Source organism: Vigna umbellata, chromosome 10, assembly GCF_029865625.1.
Source record: "Vigna umbellata cultivar VRB3 chromosome 10, Vumbellata_1.0, whole genome shotgun sequence".
Taxonomy (NCBI): Eukaryota; Viridiplantae; Streptophyta; class Magnoliopsida; order Fabales; family Fabaceae; genus Vigna; species Vigna umbellata.
The window spans coordinates 4,749,766-4,762,800 of NC_142174.1; the positions used below are offsets into that span (position 1 = coordinate 4,749,766).

The 13,035-nt window shown below is 30.7% G+C and overlaps 1 protein-coding gene and 1 pseudogene across 2 annotated transcripts in view; both read left to right on the top strand.

Moving 5' to 3' along the window:
• The first annotated feature begins 806 nt into the window (after nt 1–806).
• On the top strand, nt 807–7,475 carry LOC124831276 (TMV resistance protein N-like). The gene is made up of 5 exons (XM_088100319.1): nt 807–1,342; nt 1,702–2,785; nt 2,922–3,221; nt 4,851–7,073; nt 7,184–7,475. Exons 1-4 carry the CDS (start codon nt 852–854, stop codon nt 7,038–7,040), a joined length of 4,065 nt encoding a protein of 1,354 aa, XP_087956445.1. The 5' UTR covers nt 807–851; the 3' UTR covers nt 7,041–7,073; nt 7,184–7,475.
• A 3,710-nt stretch (nt 7,476–11,185) lies between these two features.
• LOC124847770 (toll/interleukin-1 receptor-like protein pseudogene) overlaps nt 11,186–13,035 on the top strand; it is a 2,502-nt pseudogene continuing 652 nt past the window's right edge. Inside the window, exons 1-2 of the transcript XR_015782630.1 lie at nt 11,186–11,854; nt 12,858–13,034. The product of XR_015782630.1 is annotated as a toll/interleukin-1 receptor-like protein pseudogene (transcript). The remainder of the gene's footprint in view (nt 11,855–12,857; nt 13,035) is intronic.

A 13,035-nucleotide genomic window follows, 5' to 3' on the forward strand; every position in this document is an offset into this window, starting at 1 on the left:
TTGAGACACCTTGTTTCATTTGAGTGGTGACTTATAAAATCTGTCGGCGCTTGATGGTTCATTCTTTATAAGTGTAGTTTGACAAGTTCAAGACAATTTATTTGAATTTATATAATATATATACGATTTTTTTAAGGCTATACAAAATATTTAATAATAAAATTATACGAAACCATTATTCTTTACAAGAAAAAAAAGTGTAAATTAAAAAACTCAATCTCAATTACATGTCTTTGTAGTAAAAATAAATTACATAAAATTGGAAAATAAATTATTAAATAATTAATACCCTACCCATAGTTTTTGTAAATGTTAAATATGATTTTAATCTTTTTAATTATATAAAAGTATAAATTTAATAAAAATATTTAATTTTTATGATCGTTTTTTATATTATTTTTTTATACAACTTTTATATAACTTTTAATAATATTTCTTATTATAATAATTATTATAATATTTAATTTTTAGTTTTATTTATTTTTTATTATCATGAAAAGAGGATACGGTGTATGTCCCTTAGTTTCTGCAGCTATTAGCGATATAAATTTAGAGTCATAATTATTGTGTGAATTGTGACTCTTCAATTGATTCAATATTGTGTAAAATGAATATAAAATATTTATGTGTGTGAAATAATCATTATTTTTTTTTATCCATGGACAGATATTTTGAGAAAATTAAATGGCCTCTCCAAAAGTTGGTTTGGTTTTTATTATGTGACAGAGAAGCAGATATTGACTTTGGGTAGAATTGGTAGAAATATATACCCTCGTTTGTAATTGAGAGTATACAAATTTTTGGAATCCTGAGCCTTAGAGTTGCAGAGAAAGGAGAGAAAATTGATTTCGATGGCAGAGAGTTCTTCATCATTCGCTGCGTCCGCTTCTCCCACCAGGTACGACGTGTTTCTGAACTTCAGAGGGGAAGACACTCGTGAGAACTTCATTAGTCACCTTTATGCAGCGCTGGAGAGGAAGCACATTGAAACATATATTGATTACAGACTACAAAGGGGCGAAGAAATTTCACCTGCACTGCAAACCGCAATTGAAGAATCAAAGATCTATGTCCTGGTTTTCTCTGAAAACTATGCATCTTCCACGTGGTGTTTAAATGAACTGACTAAAATACTGGACTGCAAGAAGACATATGGAAGGGATGTGATACCAGTTTTCTACAAGGTGCATCCAGCAACTGTCAGAAAACAGGAAGAGAGATACAAAGAAGCGTTCGAAGAGCATGAACTGCGGTTTAAGGAAGACATGGGCAAAGTGCAAGGATGGAAGGATGCTCTAACCGAAGCTGCTGAACTCTGCGGCTGGGATTCAAACGTTATCAGGTCATTATATTTCTTACATCCACTTTTCAGATATATTGAGTATCTCTTTTCATCTACTCAAATTATGTTGATCTCATCATAGTTCAAGTATTTCTTTTTTTTCATTTCTTTTAGTCGGTCATAGATCTGACCATATCTCATGTTATAGTTTAACTTTGTAGTACAATACAACCCTTTCATTAAATTCTTTTAATTTATTAGACATTTAATTTATTTATTTTTATCTAGAACTCAGAACGTGAATCCATAAATAAATCAATTCAATGATCCTTCACTCTTTTTACTCTTTGATATTTTTTTAATTTAGTTTAGTTTTTGTACTTGAATACTTATATTTTATTTTGTAAATCATGGGTCAGGTTAGAACACATTCTTGTTGAAGAAATTATAGATGATATTTTGAAAAAACTGAATCGTTATTCCGTCAGTTATAATCAAGGAATCATCGGTATTGAAAAACATATTGAAGAAATTCGATCCTTGTTGGATCTTGAGTCACCGGATATTCGGATCATAGGAATTTATGGCATGGGAGGAATGGGAAAAAGTACAATTTCTGAACAATTATTTCACACATTGGCAGTGCAGTTTGATTCCCACAGCCTTGTTTTAGATGTTCAAGAAAAACTACAAAGAGAGGGAATACACAATATCATAGCAAAATATCGGTCTGAGCTTCTAAAGGAAGAAGCATCATCATTCACTGATTTATCATATTCCAATGAAAGGCTCAAACGAGCAAAGGTCCTCCTCATTCTTGATGATGTAACAGATTCAACTCAGCTTAGAAAATTAATGGTACGACGTGATAGCTTTGGGCAGGGCAGTAGAATCATTATGACCAGTAGAGATAGACAAGTGCTTAAGAATGCTGGAGCTGATGATATCTACGAACTTCAGGAGTTGAATTTTTATGATTCTCTAAAACTTTTTAATTTACATGCTTTTAAACAAAATTCTCCAGAAGAAATTACTTACATGGACTTGTCAGTACAAGTGTTAAAATATGCAAAAGGGATTCCGTTAGCTCTCCAAATTTTGGGTTCATTGTTATATGGCAGACAAAGAGAAGCATGGGAAAGTCAGTTGCAAAACTTGGAGAAGTGCCAAGATGATGATATTTTCAATGTATTCAAGTTAAGTTATGATGGACTCCGTGAGGAGGAGAAAAATATATTTCTTGACATCGCTTGCTTTTATAGAGGACACAACGAGATTGTAGTAGCAGAAATACTAAATGAGTGTGGTTTCTCTTCTAAGATTGGAATGGATGTTCTCAAAGATAAATGTCTCATATCTATCTTGGATGGTAGAATTGTGATGCACGATCTAATACAAGAAATGGGTCAAGAAATTGTTCGTAAAGAGTGTCCTCAACATCCTGGAAAACGCAGCCGATTGTTCAAGGCTGACGAAATTCATGAGATTTTAAAAAAGAACAAGGTATGTTTTATTATCACTCAACTGAAAGAGTCACATGGATTTATGTTATGATAAATTGATAACCATTGAGATGTTATTAAATAGCTTGCAATGCAACATTTATGTTTTTTTTTTCTAATTGCTTTGATACTTTCAGGGATCAGATGCAATACAATGTATATTACAAGATATAAACGAAATGGAAGAAGTTAAAGTACATGCAAAAGCTTTCAAAAAGATGAACAATCTTAGGATGCTTATGTTCTATTCTTATTCTAACTCTTGGTATCCAAATGTGTTTCTTGAATCATCTCTAGTAAGTCTGCCAGACACTTTGAAGATTCTTTATTGGATTGGTTTTCAACAAAAGTCTCTGTCACCGAATTTTTGCCCACAAAATCTAGTGAGACTCGAAATGCCAGATTGTCATCTTGAACAATTGTGGGAAGAAGATCAGGTTTTTCACATTATTTATGTTCCTTTGTGTTTTAGACTTTTAAAGATAAAAATAAATTATAGAATCATGTTCTCTACTTTGTACATTTACATGTTTTCACCATTCCTTTGTGCCTTTCATCACATTATTCGTTTTATATTGCTTTTATTAGAACCACACAATTGTACTTGTATTATTAGAATCATATTAACATGCTTCTAAAAGTAATTATAAATCAAATAGTATGGAGAAGAGTTTTCATACATTTTATGCATATAGTCTAATGTTCCATGATTGTATGTCTACCCATATTATTGATGATAGATATCTCCCCGTATCGTCTGACATGCATTAGATAATTCTTTTCTAAGCGTTTTTGCTTCTGTTATATGTCGGGGTCTTTCTATAGAATATTTGTTTTCTTACTTTATAATGGAGATATGTGGGTAGTCTCTTCTCATACATAAAATATATGTTTTTATTTTATTTTATTTGAAATGTCCCATTAAATATTATTATGCTTGCTTATAACTACCATATACATTTACTAAAAAGAATTATCAGATTCTAATTCTAAATTCTCAAAATTATTTATATATAAATATACTTCACAAAATTTTAGTAAATAAAATATAATTTTCTAGCTCTATAATTTAGTTTTGTACAAAGTACGATTTTTCACACATTCACACTGAACTAATAATTTAAGTAATCACACCATATGAGATATAAATTAGTCAAATTATACTCTCACACCAAATCACATAATAATAAATTACACTCAACTTTTTCTACAAGACTTATTAAACTTGTTTTACGAGTCACTAACACTTAAACATATTATATATATATATATATATATATATATATATATATATATATATATATATATATATATATATATATATATATATCTTTCTTTTTTTTTTAAATTTGGTTTAATGCTATTTATGATTTGTAAGTAATACTAGTGCGGGATTTTAAAAAAATATTTAAGGGTGTGAAAATTGATGTAAAATTCTGGAAATGCTAAATATAAAAACTATACTAAAATTAAAATAAATTATTTTTATTTATATATTAATTTGTTTAAAAAAAACCATTGGTAGAGCAAGGCCCTCAACGATTGACATACAATCTACTTAAGGTTCAATTTTAACCCTCATAGGACAACCATTTTACTTTGTTAATTCGTTGTTCTGTTAAGATGTTAAGAGTAATGTCATTCTCATTTAAATTTTTACATATATTATTATGAGAAAGAAGCAGAGAGATGTGAGAAGATAAATAAAGATAAATAGTTTATACATGCGTAATATAAAGTATTTTGCACATTCTCATCTATTATTATAAATTACAATCATAAGTTTTATCAATCCATAATAAGTTTAGGTTGAAATTATAAAGATGTAAATTTAGGTAGAGAACCAAACATGTTAAATTTTGTGAATTTTTATAATAACTATCAAATTTATAACGAGCATAATTTGGTTAGTTCACATTGTGGTCTTTATAACAGTGGTATTTATGTAAAATATAAAATAAATAGATACTATAACTAAGAGTTTACCGAAGAAAAATAGAGAAAATTGCTTAAAACTTTATTTTAGTTTTTCTTTATTACCTTATTCATTTCCTTTTTTGTGGCAGAGTTTACCCAAATTGAAAAGGCTCAACCTCAGTTCTTCTTATAAACTTCAAAGAATACAAGACCTTTCCCTGTCACCAAATATTGAAGAAATAATTCTCAATGATTGTGGAAAGTTGATTAAAGTTCACTCTTCCATATTACTCAGCAAGCTAAGTTGTTTACGTTTAGATGGATGTCATAATCTCAAAAGTGTAACTGTTCCCAGCAATATTCTATCCAGATCACCAGGATTGGTTATTGTTTCCTCGTGTCACAAGCTTAAAATTTTTTCAACCAGTGTACCCAGATTCCCTCATGTGAAACTGGAGCGTCAACGTGGAACTTTCTCAAGATCCCCTTGTAAGAAACCGGAGTATCAACCTGCAATTTTTTCAAGTTTCCCTCGTTTGAAACAGCAATTTCACGGACGTAGAGCTTTCCGAAGATCCTCCCTTTGGGCTGCTTCTGACTCAAGGGTGACAAACGATAGTGCTCCTCATTTTTTTCCAAGAAGATCCTTACTCAGTCAAATTTTCTCAATTACTTTTGTGAGATATGAGGAAGAAGAAAAAGAAGTGACTAATAATAATATATACGTATATGATGAAACGCCGATACAACTCACTGGAGGTGTGCCCTTAAACTTCCAAAGTCTCAAGAAGCTCTGTTTCATAGATCTCTCAAACTGTTCTTCCCTTACAATATTTCCATTTGACCTTTCTGAGATTAAATTCCTAAAGAAACTTTGTCTCGGTGGTTGCTCAAAATTGGAAAATTTCCCCGAGATTGAGGACACGATGGAAGACCTAGAGGTGCTCATCTTGGACAGAACAGCCATACAGGCACTACCTTCATCCTTGTGGCGTTTGGTAGGGCTTCAAGAACTGAGTTTGAGCGGTTGCTTTAATCTTGAGATTATTCCATCTTTCATTGGAAGCCTCACCAGACTATGTAAGTTAGATCTTACCTATTGTGAATCACTTCAAACTTTTCCAAGCACAATTTTCAAATTGAAGTTGAGGAAATTTGATTTGTGTGGTTGCTTAAGGTTGAGGACCTTCCCAGAGATCACGGATCAGGTACAAACTTTTTCTCACATTAACTTAAAAGAAACGGCTATCAAAGAACTGCCTTCCTCATTCGGCAATTTGGTTAGTCTTCGATCCCTGCAGCTCAACAAATGCACGAATCTCGAATCACTCCCAGACTCCGTTGCTAATCTAAAGCATCTCTGTAAACTTGATTGTTCGGGTTGTCACAAATTAACAGAAATCCCAAGACACATAGGTCGGTTGACGTCATTAATGGAACTGTCACTGAGTGAGAGCGGAATCGTGAACCTTCCTGTGAGCATTGCTCATCTTTCGAACTTGAAATCATTTGATTTGAGCGATTGCAAAAAGCTTGAATGCATCCCACAGATTCCACCATGTTTAAAACAACTGGTGGCATTGGATTGCACATCCATTAGAAGAGTGATGTCAAATTCTCCTGTTCGAAACCTCTCAAACTCCAAAGAGGGTGTCTTCAAATTTCATTTCACCAATGCCCAACAACTGGATTCAGGTGCTCGTGCTAACATTGAGGAGGATGCAAGGCTCAGGATGACCGACGATGCATATAGGTCTGTATTCTTCTGTTTTCCATGCACTGCAGTTCCTCATTGGTTTCCTTTTCGTGGTAATGGACCTTCAGTGAGTATAAATGAAGATTTAAGTTTCTGCAGCGATGACAGGCTCATTGGTTTCGCTTTGTGTGTTGTTTTTGAACTGTTAGATACGAATGATTTTGAAGGTAGATACGGTTCTTTTAGTTATAACCTAAAATTTGAATGTGATGATAATGGTACACAGATTATTCCAAATAATCATGTGCTAGACAACTATTTCGAATGGAATGATAAAGACAGAGTTGTCAATCAAGATCACACATTCATGTGGAAATTTAACTTGGAGTCCGTAAGGACTAGCGGCATGAGCCTTAGGCTCCGTGATGCTCGCAATTTCACTTTTGAGATCGATCCGAAACATTATGACTTTGAGTTTGAGTTGCCAGATTACGACTCCGTTGTGAACGAGTTAAAATCAGTTGTGACAATAAAAGAATGTGGAATGTGCCCTCTTTATAGAAGCGGAAGCAATGTTGGAGAGTCTTCAAGGGAAACAAAGGAAGATAGGAAGAGGAAGGCCGAAAGCTACTTAGTGGGCTAATCTCTTGCTTTTCTGCTAATTGGTCTTCCGTTGGTGAGTGTGGCTTATCACCAATACTCGATAATTACAAGTTTCAAAACGTTCAACTTTTATTATGAATTTCTCATTTTTAATTTATTTTCTTTTATTTTACATTTTCAAAGGTGTATGGGCTTCGTTAACTTCTTTAGCATATTTGGCTTTCATCAGCGAAGGATTATGAAATCTTGAGGAGCTGCATAAGGGTAATTCGCAAATGGAAAATGTTTGTTTGATACTCCAAACTTTCCAAGTTTACGAGAGGTAGTGTTTATGCCAATTGAATATGATATGATTGTATTTGGTTTGTGCATGGAGCTGTAAAACCATATAATTGTTTGCTTGGTTAACGTAGAAAACTGAAAATCTTTCGAGTTGTTAAACTGCTTCAATAATGTGAAAAACTGGTTGTCAAAATATTCTTTTCCATATTTAAATGTTTATATAGCTAGTAAATCGAAATAATAATTCACCTACCTACATGTAATAAAACAATTCAGCTAACAAATAGTTAAAACAATTAAAATAATTTTTTTAAAACATTCATAATTCAAATATGAAAAACAAAATAATCAAATATTAGTTGTCAATGGTAATATCAGAAAAACGCAATGCAAATAAGAATTTTAAGTGACGAATAAAATCAATAGTTAAGTAAAGAATACTTTTAAATTTTATTACTATATTTTTTTAATATCTCATTTAATAGTATAAAAATACAACACAAATCATTATGATGGATACAAATACTATATTTAAGTCATCCAGAAAGCGTGTACTAAATATATAAAAAATTATATACATACATTAGAATTTTTCAAAATAAAAAAGATTTACAACAAAAATTAGGACTGAATAAAACTAACTTAATTATACTAAACTATAATTAATTGTACTATTTTATACTAAAAAAGTTAATCTATTTTAACAAAAACTAGTTATAGAATTATCTAGTTCAATTTAAAAAACTAAACTTATATTTTTAGTGCAGTTAACTGAAAATTGGATCTATGCTTCTGTTAAGTAATTTTTCATTATTCCTCCATTTTATTTTGTCCTAAAACGTAAATTAGATGGATAACTCCATGAAAAAACCCAGTCTAATTATGTATAGTATGAATCTTTTCTCATTTTTAATTACTTAATTTTTATTTGTTTAAATTCATATTCACGTAAATCAATCTAATATCGCATTTCAGAAGTACTGCACCACTATGATTTTATTTCATTCTCAACTAATCTAACTCAACTAAACCAAAAATAAAATCTGGCTAAAAAATATTGATTCAGTATAAAAATTCAGTTTATTTTTATTGGATATTATATTAAGTAGTTATATATTGAATGTTTTCGGATCAGGCACATACCTTTCTTGGAATCTATTATTCTGTAGTTAATATTATACTTAACTTTTGAATACAAAATTCAGTTTGGACATTAGTTAATTATATAAGTTTAGTTTTTTCATACGAACTCTTAAATAATATAGTTATATTATAGTTTAATTAATTATGCTTAACCCTAACAAAAATTATATCCTAAACTAGATTACTGCGTCACACTCACTCTGCATCAGATTAGCTGGAACATCTTCATCTATTACACATCATTAAGATAATCATTGCAAAAAAGAAGATAACACATATAAACAAATAAGAGGAAAGGATAAGCTAATTAATATACAAAATATTTCATCAAAATTTCATAATATACCAATTTATCAATCACACATATTAAACATACCACAAATTCATACATTCATACAAATAGTTGATATTAAATATTCAATTATCTTAATATATAACTTTGACATAAGACTTCATGCATGCATTTGTAGTGATATTTATACTATGTAGAGTCATAAACAAATGATTTATCACCCTACCACCTATAACATTAGCCCCTTTTAGAGGACCAACTGTACCGTAACTAGAATTTCCTACTCCTTTCACCACATAACTTTTACCACTAACTCACCTTACTTTATTTAAGCATTAATAGCAGTGCTGTCAAAATGAGTTAAAATTCGTATGCCAATTCGATCCACCACAAGTTCAAGCCAGGTTAGGTTTGAAAAAAATAAAATTTTTTTATACGGGCCAATTTCAACCTCGCTCGTTTAGAACCCGACTCACCCGAGTTGAAACTGTGGTGAGCCGCGGGTTGACTCACCAAGCCACCTAGTTTAATTTAATTATTTATTATTTTGTGTTTCAATATTATTAGTTAACATTTTTTTATTATATTGTAAATGAGAATAAAGAAAAAGATGTTTCAAGGAAGCAAAATATTATAAATCTATCAATTCAAGATTTTAATCTTATAAATGGATAAGTGACACAAAAAATTATCAATATTATAAAATTATTTATTCGCTTTTTGGATTTGTTTGTGGATTACATTTGAGTTGTATGTTAATTTTTTAATTCGAATTATCTTTAGAGTTTAGCATCATTTTAATTTGAAATGATTTAAATTTGAATTATAAAAAAATTGTAATTTTTTTGGATTTAAAAGTTGTAATTAAGTGAGTCAGTGAGTCAACCCATTTAACCCATCAATCTGTGATGCGTTGTGGTTGGCTCGCTAATAAATGAGTCGAGTTGGGTTGACTCACTAAGTGGTCAACCCGTGGTGAGCCGGACCAGGTTGGGTCGGATGACCCATTTGACAGCACTTAATAGTTATTAGAGTTCAAAATATCTCCTTTTTGAGTCCTCATATGTTAATGCATACACTCACTCACCTTTATCTAGAGCTGTAAAAACAGGCCACCTGGCCCGGTCCACCACGGGTTGGTCACTTAGTGAGCCAACCCAACCCAGCTCATTTATTAGCGAGGTAGAAAAATTTGAACTCGGCCCGACCCACCACGGGTTGGCTCCCTAGCTCACTTAATTACAATTTGTTTTAAATAAAAAAAAATTACAAACTTTCTATAATTCAAATCTAAACAAATTTCACTCCTTTTAATTAATTTTGAAAATAAGGAACTTAAATAATTTTTTCAAACAAAAAAAATAATAAATATTTTCTTATAAAACTAAAATTAAATTTTAATAAAATAAAAATAGGTAGATAAGTTGATGGACTAACCCGGCCCACCACGGGTTCAACCTGCATGAGCCGGGTTTAAATGAGTCAAGTTTAAATCTGACCCGCATAAAAAAAATACAGTTTTTTCAAACCCATCCCGACCCAAACCTGTGATGGACCGAATTGGTCCGCAGATTGTTACCTATTTTGACAACTCTACCTTTATCACGTCATAGAATTTTTCTTTGAAATGATCTCATGAACATTTCAAATCAATGTAATTACACAGTACAAATAAAAATAATAATAATAATTTACAATTATTGATAAAGATTTTTTTAACTATTTTTTAAATATGCATATTTCGTTACTAGTTTTTCTACAATCTATTTTATTAATTTTATTATTTATTAAAAATCTATTTACAATAAATAATAATAATTTTTAAATGTTTTATTATTATAATAGTATAAAAGTTAATAGAAATATTTACTTGGTTTAATATTTTAATAGGTCCCTATTTTTGTTTAGAATTTGAAATAGGTCCCTTTATTTTTTGGCGCCTCAATTGGGTGTTTATTTTTGTTAATTTGATCCAAATAAATCCTTTCCGTCAATTTCATCAAACGGCGTTAATGAATGTGTGACGTGGCCTTACACGTGTCAATACTGTCTTCAGGCTACGTCACACATTCATTAATGCCGTTTGATGAAATTGACGAAAAGGATTTATTTGGATTAAATTAACAAAAATAAGGACCCAATTGAGACGCCAAAAAATAAAGGGACCTATTTCAAATTCTGAACAAAAATAGGGACATATTGAGACATTAAACCTATTTACTTTCATAACTGTTTTTCATATGTTGTATATACTTTTTAAAAGCACTTTTTTTAATAGTTATTATAATATCTAATTTTTTAATTATCATAACAAAAAGAGTGATACCATTGGGAGACATGCCCCCTAATTTGGAATTTATAATTATTGTGTAGGTCGTTGAGTCTTCAAATATTTTCTTTTCTTTTGTCTAGTTGCTGTAGTGGATGACTCATGCTTTATATTCGATTGACTAGTGTCTGGCCAGAACAAGCAACTACCACAGATATTTTGAGAGAACTGAATGGCTTTTCCAAAAGTTGACTTGCTTTTCATTCTGTGACAGAGCATTAATGTAGACTCATGGTAGAATATATATTTTCGTTTCTAATTGATTATATACAAAGAGGACACAAGAGTTGCAGAGAAGGGAGAGAAAATTGATTTCAATGGCAGAGAGTTCTTCATCATTCGCTGTGTCCACTTCTCCCACTAGCTACGATGTGTTTCTGAACTTCAGAGGGGAAGACACGCGTGACAACTTCATCAGTCACCTTTATGCAGCGCTGCAGAGGAAGCACATCGAAGCATATATTGATTACAGACTACAAAGGGGCGAAGAAATTTCGCCTGCGCTGCAAACTGCAATAGAAGAATCAAAGATCTATGTCCTGGTTTTCTCCGAAAACTATGCATCTTCGACGTGGTGTTTGAATGAACTGACTAAGATACTGGATTGCAAGAAGAGATATGGAAGGGATGTGATACCCGTTTTCTACAAGGTTGATCCATCAACTGTCAGGAAGCAGGAAAAGAGATACAAAGAAGCATTCGAAGAGCATGAACTACGGTTTAAGGAAGACATGGAGAAAGTGCAAGGATGGAAGGATGCTCTGACCGAAGCTGCTGGACTCTCCGGCTGGGATTCAAACGTCACCAGGTAAATATTTGTTACATCACTTTTAAGATAATCAGAAACTCTTTTCATTTACTAAAATTGTGTTGATCTCATCATAGATCAAGTGTTTCTTTTTTTCATTTCTCATAGTCGGCCATGGATTTGACCATATCTCTTGTTATAGTTTAACTTTTTACATACTAGTGTGCTTCCTATCGTCAAAAGTCACAAACAACTACTTCCTGTTTCTATAAATCATTTCAAAACTTTTAACACTTTCAAATACAGGCAGTTTAAATGATCTTACTTTAAATTATTTTATTTTTCAAGTGTATTATTTGAATAATTCAAAATTAATAATTTTTCATTTTTCTTATTAGGATAAAATATTTCGATTACTATCAAATTGAAAAAAAAAACTATTTAAATATGAAATAATTGTTAAAATTAAAAAAAACATTAATATTTGTTATTTTTTATAGTCAATCTTTGATTAATTATAGTCAATCTTTGATTAATGTTATTTTTTTTGTTAAAGTTCTTAAAAAACATTTACATTTTATATTTGCAATTTTTTTCTTAATTTGCATTAAATGAGATTATTTTCAATTTATGAAATGATAAACCCAGTCAAATTTAAGTAAGTTAGAATTAGATTGGGTATCAAATTGAGTTTGGTTGAACAGAATATCCAGACTTAGGTCGATCTAAATTATAGAAACCGAAATATACATTTAAGAATAAAAAAATTTAAATTCTTACTTTTAAGTGAAATATCCAAAAACAAAGTTAGAATTTATGCGATATTGATTTGTAATATCTAAATCAATCAAATTAATATAAGAAAATAACGTGTATATTTATGTTAAACTTTTTAATTGAATACACATATAATTTATTTATTTTTATCTAGAACTCAAAGCTTGAATCCATCCATGAATTTATTCAACGATGTTTACTTTTCTTGGCTCTGTGTATTTTTCTTTATTTTAGTTATGTCTTTGTGCTTGAATGCTAATACTTTATTTCCCAAGTCATTTTCCAGGCCAGAATACAAACTTGTTGAAGAAATTGTGGAAGATATTTTAAGAAAACTAAATCGGTATTCCATCAGTTATGATAAAAGAATAATCGGTATTGAAAAACACATCGAAGGAATTCAGTCCTTGTTGCATTTAGAGTCACCAGATACTAGGATCATAGGAATTTGTGGCATGGGAGGA

What these genes read in the sequence shown, in the direction of transcription:
- LOC124831276 (XM_088100319.1), top strand. Translation starts at nt 852, where the DNA reads ATGGCAGAGAGTTCTTCATCATTCGCTGCGTCCGCTTCTCCCACCAGG. An exon ending in TGGGATTCAAACGTTATCAG is followed by an intron (nt 1,343 to 1,701) that starts GTCATTATATTT and finishes ATCATGGGTCAG; the next exon opens with GTTAGAACACATTCTTGTTG. An exon ending in AGATTTTAAAAAAGAACAAG is followed by an intron (nt 2,786 to 2,921) that starts GTATGTTTTATT and finishes TGATACTTTCAG; the next exon opens with GGATCAGATGCAATACAATG.